At 66.6% G+C, this 9,149-nt stretch overlaps 1 protein-coding gene across 2 annotated transcripts; it reads left to right on the top strand.

Moving 5' to 3' along the window:
- Window positions 1-203: 203 nt before the first annotated feature.
- Window positions 204-8,913, top strand: DUSP9 (dual specificity phosphatase 9). Of its 2 annotated transcripts, none has more exons than XM_079909859.1 (4): window positions 204-507; window positions 5,932-6,339; window positions 7,615-8,064; window positions 8,321-8,913. In XM_079909859.1, the coding sequence occupies exons 2-4, from the start codon at window positions 5,967-5,969 to the stop codon at window positions 8,644-8,646; spliced, it is 1,149 nt and encodes a 382-aa protein (XP_079765985.1). In that variant the 5' UTR covers window positions 204-507; window positions 5,932-5,966; the 3' UTR covers window positions 8,647-8,913. The 2 variants fall into 2 exon arrangements, with proteins under 2 accessions (XP_079765985.1, XP_079765984.1); XM_079909858.1 differs by lacking the exon at window positions 204-507 and adding an exon at window positions 5,241-5,328.
- The last annotated feature ends 236 nt before the right edge of the window (window positions 8,914-9,149 follow it).

Raw genomic sequence — 9,149 nt, 5'->3', positions numbered from 1 at the left:
TGCAACCGTCTCCCAGCCCAGGCCCTACCTAGGTCAGGGCCCCCCAGCCCACTCCGGCACCCCAAGCTCGGAGACCCCAGGCAGCGGGGCCGTTGGGGGCCGGGGGCTGCAGGGGACATCCCGGAGAGGGGCCACATTGGGCAGAGCGGGCAGAGGCTTGCAGGTGGGAGGAAGGCGGGCGGGGGAGGTGGAGGGAGACGCCGGGCAGGCCGCGGCCCCTCCCCGCTCCCTCCCTGCGCGCCGCCGGCGACATTGCCCCTCCTGGGCAGGGGGCGGAGAAGACGGCGACGGGAGAGGAGGAGGCGGCGGCGGAGGCGGGATTTGGAGTTTCCCTCCGCAGCGGCGGCGGCGGCGGCCCCTCGGCTCCAAGCGAGGCCGCCGCCCGAGGCTCCGGTGGCGCTCGGCGGCAGAGGCTGTGGCGCTTCCCGCCGCCCGGGCTTCGGAAACTTCCCGGCCGCGACGCGCGGAGCCGGCGCAGGAAGCCGAGCGGAACGGAGGTGAGCGGAGGTGAGCGGAGCACGCGGCGCCCGGGCACCCACCCCACCCCCACCCTGCCTGGCCGCCCCCCGACGTGCGCTCCTCCACCCTGCACCCCCAAAGTCTTGCCAGAGCGCACCCCACAGGGCCAACGCACGCGCCCCTGGAGACCCAGGCACGCGCCCCTGGGAGATCCACTCAGTGCTACCACCGCACACCCCCCGTGCACATCCCGCCCGTGCACCTCCCGTGTCCATGGCCACGCACACCCCCTGACACAGGCGCGTGCACAAACCATGCACCGCGGACCCAGGTCCCTGCAGTGCACACACCAGCAGCCGCTAAGTCACCATCCACTACTGTCCCCAACTCAGGCCAGCACCCATCCCAGACGCTGCCACGCCTCAGTACACACCCAGGCGCGCGAGCGCGCGCGCGCGTTCACACTCACACACACACACACACACACACACACACACATGCCAAACACATCCCTGCGATGTCTGCACTAACATAGCTCTCCTCACCGTGCCCCACCATCTCCAACTCCCCATATGCTCATTACAGACACCCCACCCACGTTCCCAGCCCAGAGACACTGCAATCCGCCCAGCCCTGAACAAACCCCAACACTAACCCCCACCCCAGAGGCCGACCCTCCCCACTCCCTGAAGCCAGGCCCGCTCCCCAGGCACACACCTCTAGCATCCCCAGCACGCACTCCCATACACCCCAACATGTATGCACACCTGCTGGATTCATGCTCCCCAGCACCCTGCCCCGCCCCCATCGCAAATAGCCCTCAACATCCCCCAGCACATCCCGAGTCCCTCCCACCACCACTCCCCAACACCTGGCACGCGGGCGCATCTCTGCCGGGCGCCTCTGGCTCGCCTTCGCAGCAGCAGCTCACCATCCTGAGACCCCCAGGTGCCTCCCTAAACAGACCTCGAGGCTCCCCAGCGACTGGCTTGGCCTCTTCCCTAAGAGATAAGGAAGGCACTTGGGGTGCAAGGTACCGTACTTAGATGGGGGGAGGGGGCGGGGAAGAGGAAGGGAGAGGCAGGCACTGAAATGGAGGCGGCCCAGCTGGGACCAAAGGGGCCCCAGTTGCTGGCACGCACGTAGTAGGTGGGTTTCCTGGGGGCATGAGTCGGAGTGCCGCGTGTGCCCGTCTGCCTGTGCGGTGGGGGGAGGGCCGTGTGCGCACGTGTGCTTGTGCGTGTCTGTTGGGGGCGAGTGTGTGACCCGCTGAGGAAACAAGCAGGAGTGGTACCCTCCTGGGCTCCCTCACGCAACAATTGGTTTCATTCATTCATGCCTTCTTTTGTTAACGAGCATTTCTTCCGTGAGCGCCGCGTGCCAGGCCCTTCACTGGGGGCTGGGGCCAGCTTGGGGCCGGGCACACACCCGCTCCTGCCTTGGAGGAACTCCCAGTCCCGCGAGGAGACCGACCGGGAAAAGCAGAAAGCCATCCCCAGCGGAAAGTGGATTTGGTGGAAAAGACAGTGGATTTGGCAGGAACGCTGTCGCTGGGAGTTCTGCCCCTGGCCATGTGACCCGGCCGCGACAGCCGAAATTCTGCCACTCGGCCCGGCGGGAACCGTGTGTTTCGGGGAGGCGGGGGGAGGGGGGGGATGGAGGGGAGGCGGGGCGCCGCTCTCGGGAGGCTCCAGGGACCAGAAGGCGCACGCGGCGCGCGCGAGGCCTACGGGCAGCGGCGTTTCCGCGGCCTCCGAGGGGCACTGGCTGGGCCGGGCGGGGGGCCTGGGGCGCCCGGCGGGAGCTGGGGCGGCGGGCGCAGCGCCCACCCTACGGGAAGCGCGCGGCCTGGCTCCGCCCGCCGGAGGGGGCCTGCCCAGGCCCCGGCGCGCGGCGCTGCCTCCCCCTGCCCGGCGCGCCCGGGGAGCGGGTGCGGGGCGGGGCCGGCGCTGCGGGGGCCCGAGCGCGGGCGGGCCGGGCGAGGGTCGGGGGAGGGGGGCTTGGCTGCGTTCAGCCCTGCAGTGCGGAGGTGGCAACAGGTTCCAGTCTGTCCTGCTGCTGGCGCAGCGGGCGCTGCTGGCGCCGGGCAGCGAGCGCTCACTTTCGAGATTGAATCCCCCTCCTGAGCGCTCTCTCCCGGCGGGAGGGCTGGCCGGCAGGGGTCCGGAGCGAGGCTCAGGGGAGCCCCTCCTCGGGCGTTGCGAGGCGCAGGCCCCGCAGAACCCCAGCCCGGGGCGGGGGTTAGGGTTTCTTGGAGCCTAGTTCCCTCTCCCCTCACCCTTGCAGAAGTTGCCTCCCTTCTCATCCTCAGCTTCCCAGCCCGGCTCCGGTCACCTCCCCCAGGGAGCCCTCTCCAGAAAGCAGGGCTAGGCACCTCAGGAGCTCCTACCTCCAGGGGCTTGGCGACCGTCTCTCCAACCACGCTGAGCCCTCAGGACAGGGCGGGTGGGGACACGTATCTCTCCACCTCCCTGTCGGGTGCTGCCACCCCCACTGCCCACGACTCTGCCAAGCCAGACACCCCAGGCTGGCATGTTGCAGAGCCCCTTAGTGCCTTCAGCCCCTGCCCACCCCAGGCTCCTGCCCACAGCTGCGGCAGGCCTGGAGGGAGCCCCCAGGCTTGGGGCCCATGGGCAGGTGGCAGCCAACCTCTGTCTCTGGGAGCTAGGATGTGAGGGAAAGGAAATGCCCCCCACTCCGCTCCGGCCCAGCTGGCAACCTCGGGGAACTGAGCCCTGGAGCACAGAGGAGGGAGACAGAAACCTTGTGGGGAGGGGGGATGGCTGAAGAAGGAACAGAATCAGGACAGGCTGCAGAGGAGGCCGGGACTAGGGGCAAGGGGACCCAGCCCAGCTGCCTGAGGCCCCTGGATGCATGTGGTGGGACTCAGCCCAGAGACCTAGACATGTCCCAGGCTGGTGGCGCACTGGGCCCGGAAGGGAGGGAGGGAAGGAGGGAGGGAGGAAGGGGGCGACTGGAGGCCCCTTCGAGGCAACTGGCTCTCTGTAAGCTGCCCTCTCCCCAGCATTACCTCCCACGTTTTCTCACCTTCTTTGTGGTCCGTGAGAGGAGTCTTCGGCAGCCACACTGGACTGAGCCGTCCCAGAGAGTGGCCCTCCAGTGGCTTTGCACCCTCACTCCTTAGTTACTGTCTTGTGGTGCTCATCCTGTGTGCACAGCTCTGCCTTCTTTTACTTAGTTCCTTGGGGTGGATTCCCAAAAGTGGCCAGAGGGTGTGGTGTTCTTCCCAGCTGTGGAAGCATAGTACCAAGTTAATTCCCACAAGGGCCACACCAACAGAGAACCCTCTAGCAACCAGCAATGGAGCAGCAGGCCAGTTTCACAGCACCCCTGCCAGCACCGGGAGCTCTCATTTTGCGAACATTTCACTAATGTGACAGGTGGGAAGTGTTACCTTGTTTTCTGTCGTTGTTACCTTGTTTTTTTTAAATTTACTTTCCTTCCACGACTGAGGTTGAACCTTCCCCCAAACGCCTTGGGCCGATCGCATCTCCTCCTTCGCGCGGTCTTTTCTGCTTCCTTCGCCCATTTATCTATAGGAGTCTTAACCTTTTGATTAAGCTGTATGAGCTTTATCTTATCTGCTGTACATTTTCCTTCAACTCTGCTGTTTGCTTTAGATGGGCTTGAAGCAGAGAAGGGACACAGACCAGACTTTTCAGAAACCTCCCCCACCTCGTTTCATTGTCTCAGCACTTATCACACCTGGTATTATCTTGTTCGGCCCCTCGGTTTATTACTGACCTGTCCTGCAGGCCTGGGAGTGCTGTGCAAGCAGCGGCCCGGTGTGTCCTGCCTGTTCGCCATCCTGTGTCCGTGGAAGGTATGGAGGACACCGTGGGCCTTTGCTGCAGGGCAGGGCTGAGGGGGGTTGAGGCACACAGGCCTGGAGGTAGGGAGAGGCCTTTGGAAGCTATGATGGTGACCCAGGCCGGTGCAGGGGGCAGAGGGGAATGTCCAGATGTGAGAGACATTTAAGTGGACATGACTCGGCTCTTGACAAAACGAGGAGCCAGGGGTGGCTCCCAGGATCAATAATGTGGTAAGAGAGAGCACCCCACTTCAGGGCTGAGAGCACAGAGCTCCCGGGGCCGTTGGCCTGGCCTGTCCGAAGGAAGCCACTGTGGTGCCCAGAAGCTGCCCTCTGCCTGCCCAGCCCTCCAGCTGGCCTTGGGCAGGGTTCTGGCCAGGAGGCAGCAGTGGGTTTCTGGTCCCGCTTCCCCCTCCCCTCCACGATTTCACCGGCATCCCATGGTAGCCAAGGCGGTGGCTGTGAGGGGCCTGTTATATAGACTGAAGTCCAGTCAGGGCACGCGGTGGTCACCCCAAATGAGTAGGGCTGGAGGCAGCCTCTGGGGCAGGGCCACTGGGCTCCTGTCCCCACCCCTCCCCCTGCCTCCAGGGGCCTGACTGGCGCCGGCCAGGGGAGCTGCAGCTGGTCCCCTGCTGGGCCCCTGACCTGCCCTTGGCCTCTGCCCTGGCCCAGTCCCGCTTCGGTGGAAGCCCCGGCTCAGCGCGCCACTTGCAGGGCCCACTCAACTGCTGTCGAGGGCACCCGTTGGTTCGCTGCCCCCCTGAGCCCGCCCCCGCCGCCCCGCCCCTCCAAACGGCAACTCCACGTCCAAAGGCAGCAGCTTCCAAGGTGGAAGCTGGGTCCCACTGCCAGGAAGCGGCCGGTGCGCGGGCGGCAGTGGACTCGGCCTCCACGTGCGCGCCTGCTCCACTGCCCCGCCCTCTTCCCGGTGGCCGGGATCGGGGACTCCCTGCCCGCGGACGGCGCCCCTCGTCCCGCGGTGGCCGTGGCTGGGACGTCCGCGCGCGGCCGCTCGCCGCGGGATCACGCTCCAGGTCTCTCTCCTTTTGTTTTCTACGGGGGGGAGGAGGGCAGCTCCGAGAGGTCCGGCCGGCCGAGGTCCAGCACCTCGGCACCACCTCTATTACCCGGGCCCGCCTGGCCATGCGGGAGATCTCGGGCTGGACCCCCTCTCACGCGCACACGCCCCCCAAGTCGGAAGCTCGAACGTGGGGAGTGACTGCGGGCAGGCAGAGTGAGAGACGGACGCAGAAAGGGGGTGTGGGGGGAGATGGCTGCGGCCTTGGGCCCCCAGGAGTGGCCAGGAAGGGACCCACGGCGGCCCTCGAAGGGGCCGTTGGACCCCCAGCCTTCCTCTTCTGGGGGACCTCTCACTTCCCTTCCTGGGACGGGAAGCAACGCCGAGTGGCTGCCTGGGGCGTTTTTCTTGGGGCGCAAGGGGCGCCTTTCTGCATATCCTTACTGTAGGAGGGGTACGAGAAGAAAATCAGGCAGTAGAGGGGCGTCCCTGCGGGACCCTCGGCGCCCGCCTTCAGGACCCGGGCCTGGCTTCCCGTCTTGGCCCCCGGGCCAGCGCCCGTTGGCGGCCGGGCGCGAAGGACGCGAGCTCACGTCGCGCGCCTTCCCTCTCTCTGCAGCTCTCGGGGCCCGACGTGCCAGGAGCCGCGAGCCCATGGAGGGTCTGGGCCGCTCGTGCCTGTGGCTGCGCCGGGAGCTGTCGCCCCCGCGGCCGCGGCTGCTGCTCCTGGACTGCCGCAGCCGCGAGCTGTACGAGTCGGCGCGCATCGGCGGGGCGCTGAGCGTGGCCCTGCCCGCGCTGCTGCTGCGCCGCCTGCGGCGGGGGAGCCTGTCGGTGCGCGCGCTCCTGCCTGGGCCGCCGCTGCAGCCGCCCCCGCCCGCCCCGGTGCTCCTGTACGACCAGGGCGGGGGCCGGCACCGGCGCGGGGAGGCCGAGGCCGAGGCCGAGGAGTGGGAGGCCGAGTCGGTGCTGGGCACCCTGCTCCAGAAGCTGCGGGAGGAAGGCTACCTGGCCTACTACCTACAGGGTAGGTGCGGGTGGTGGCCCGCGGGCACCAGCCCGGGGAGGACCCCAGCCCAGGGAGGGCCGGGCCCCACCTTCTGAGGACATTCACGATTCATTTGACCTTGGGCAAGCCCGGCCTCATTTTGTCTAAAGTGGAGGTGAGGTTTCCCTCCCCTGAGCATGACCTTGGGGAAGTCCTTCACTCTTGGGAGCCCCAGTTTCTGAGTCTGGAAAATGGGGAGAACCTGCCCTGACCTGGCTCCCTGGATGCTCAAGAATGGAATGCCCAGTTCGGGCTCCCAGCCCCCATCCCATCATATCACCCCCTCCCCCAGCTGCTCAGCCATGGGTGAAGGAGGCTGGAGCCACAAGAGGACAAATCCCGCTCAGCAAAGGGTCTGGAAGGGGGAGGGGAAGAGAGAGGGAGAGAAGCAGTGAAGGCAGGAGGAGGCAGAGAGCTCCCCCCTCCCCCGCCTGCCATGGTCATGGCAGGGCTTGGGGGTGGAGGGGAGATGGGCTGATACAGGCATGTTGGCTCCTTGCCAAGCCAAACACCCCCAGAGATCCAGGGTAGGGACGAGATTCCCATGAACCTACAGAGCCAGCTGTCCCCACCTCCCCATCCAGGAGGGTCATTGGCCTGTCGTCTGTTGCTCCATTCTGAATGCACAGGGACATAGAAATACATAAAATGTCAAATTTCCAGGCCCCCACCGCCATCCCCAGGGAAATAGTAGTTGTTTGTAGATGGAGATGTTCACTTCTTGGGACTTTGGGACCATCCAGGTGGAGCGCTGCACTCTCTCCCAGGCTCTCTGCCCCTTGGGGTCGACCTCATCCCTGAGGAGAGCGCAGACACGGCTGTGACCCGGCCCCTGGCCTCGGGGTGCCCCTGGTCGACCTGGGTCAGGAGACCCCCAGGCAGAGAACTCACATCTGAACCTTTCCTCTCCTTTAACTGATGGCCGCTGTCCTCCCCAAGGCTGGCAGTACATCTAAACTCTGTTGAGCCCTCGTGCCTGCCTTGGCTTGGCCCTGGGGGGGTGTAAGGTCCTCTTTGGGTGGCTCTGCCCCCGCCTGGCGCCTTGCAGCTGCAGTGGGCCCTTGCCGTTCGGAGCAGCAGCCACCAGTGCCGAGCACACCACACGGGAGACCAGTGTAGGTCAGACTGCTGGCTTTCGAGTTCCTCTCGGAGACATCTGCCAGCCCCCTCAGGCATCGGAATTGTCCAGGGTCGGGTCCCTGTCCCCAGCCAGGGCGCTCGGCTACCCGGGATCCTCCCCTTGTCCCCTCCCAGGTGGCTTCAGCAGATTCCAGGCCGAGTGCCCTCACCTATGTGAGACCAGCCTTGACAGCCGTGGGGGCCCAAGCACAGCTCCGGTGCCCAGCCCAGTGGTGGGGCTCGGTGGCCTGTGCCTGGGCTCCGACTGCTCCGACGCGGAATCCGAGCCTGACCGAGACTCCATGAGCTGTGGCCTGGATTCGGAGGGTGCCACGCCCCCCCCAGCGGGGCTGCTGCCATCCTTCCCGGTCCAGATCCTGCCCAACCTCTACCTGGGCAGTGCCCGGGATTCGGCCAACGTGGAGAGCTTGGCCAAGCTGGGCATCCGCTACATCCTCAATGTCACCCCAAACCTGCCTAACCTCTTCGAGAAGAACGGCGACTTTCACTACAAGCAGATCCCCATCTCGGACCACTGGAGCCAGAACTTGTCCCAGTTCTTTCCGGAGGCCATCGCGTTCATTGGTGAGGCCGCTCTGCACTCCCCCCTCCCTCCCCAGCCCCGGCCCTGGCTGCTGGCCTCTCCCACGTCTTCCCTGTCCCTCACCTGGGCTCCTCCAGGCTCAGCTGCCTCCCCAGAGCCCCGAGCCGGGATGGCCCTGCGGGGGCCGGGCACCACTGGAGCAGCTCCCCAGCTCGGAGGATGGGGCGGGGACTGCCAGGGACCCCCCGGAAGGCCACCACCCGCACCTCACGCGGGCCCCCCTCTGCCCCCACCTAGACGAGGCCTTGTCCCAGAACTGCGGGGTGCTCGTTCACTGCCTGGCCGGCGTCAGCCGCTCCGTCACCGTCACCGTGGCCTACCTCATGCAGAAGCGCCACCTCTCGCTCAACGACGCCTACGACCTGGTCAAGCGGAAGAAGTCCAACATCTCGCCCAACTTCAACTTCATGGGGCAGCTGCTGGACTTCGAGCGCAGCCTGCGTCTGGAGGAGCGGCGCGCCCGGGATGGGGGCAGCGGGGGGCAGGAGTCGGCCGCCTCCGACCCGCCCTCCTTCTTCACCACGCCGACCAGCGATGGCGTCTTTGAGCTGGACGCCACATAGGGCCCCGGGCCGTCCCCCAGCGGGTGCGCCCAGCCCAGCCACCCGCGTGCTGGGGAAGAGGAGGGAGGGGGCTCGGCCTGGGGGGGCGGGGAGAGCACAATACCTCATGTGGAGCTGTGGGACGAGGCAGGAGCCGGGAGCCCCTCCAGGGTGGCGGTGGGGACAGGCCTGTCCTACCCACTTGAAACATCCACAGGAATCCTATTAAACGTGCCTATGGGCCGGGCCTGGGGCCGCCAGCCTGACCCGCGCTGCTTGTGGGCAGAACCCCGCTCCAGAACCTGCCTCTTCTGCGACTGTTCCTTTTTCCTTCGGTGGGGGGGGTGGGGATTCCCATCCCCAGAGACCATTCCAGGTGGCTGCACTCGGCCGAGCTGGCCGGGCGCCGAGCCCCCTGCGGCTTCCCTTTCGGGAGGGCCGTGGGCCCGTTCCGGCCACCTCGTCTGCCACAGGGACCCACTCCCTGTCCCATCCCTCTTCCCAAATGGCTACTTATGGGGAGG

Source organism: Stenella coeruleoalba (genome assembly GCF_951394435.1).
Source record: "Stenella coeruleoalba genome assembly, chromosome: X".
In the NCBI taxonomy this organism is placed as follows: domain Eukaryota; kingdom Metazoa; phylum Chordata; class Mammalia; order Artiodactyla; family Delphinidae; genus Stenella; species Stenella coeruleoalba.
This window is presented reverse-complemented; position numbering and strand designations above follow the sequence as displayed.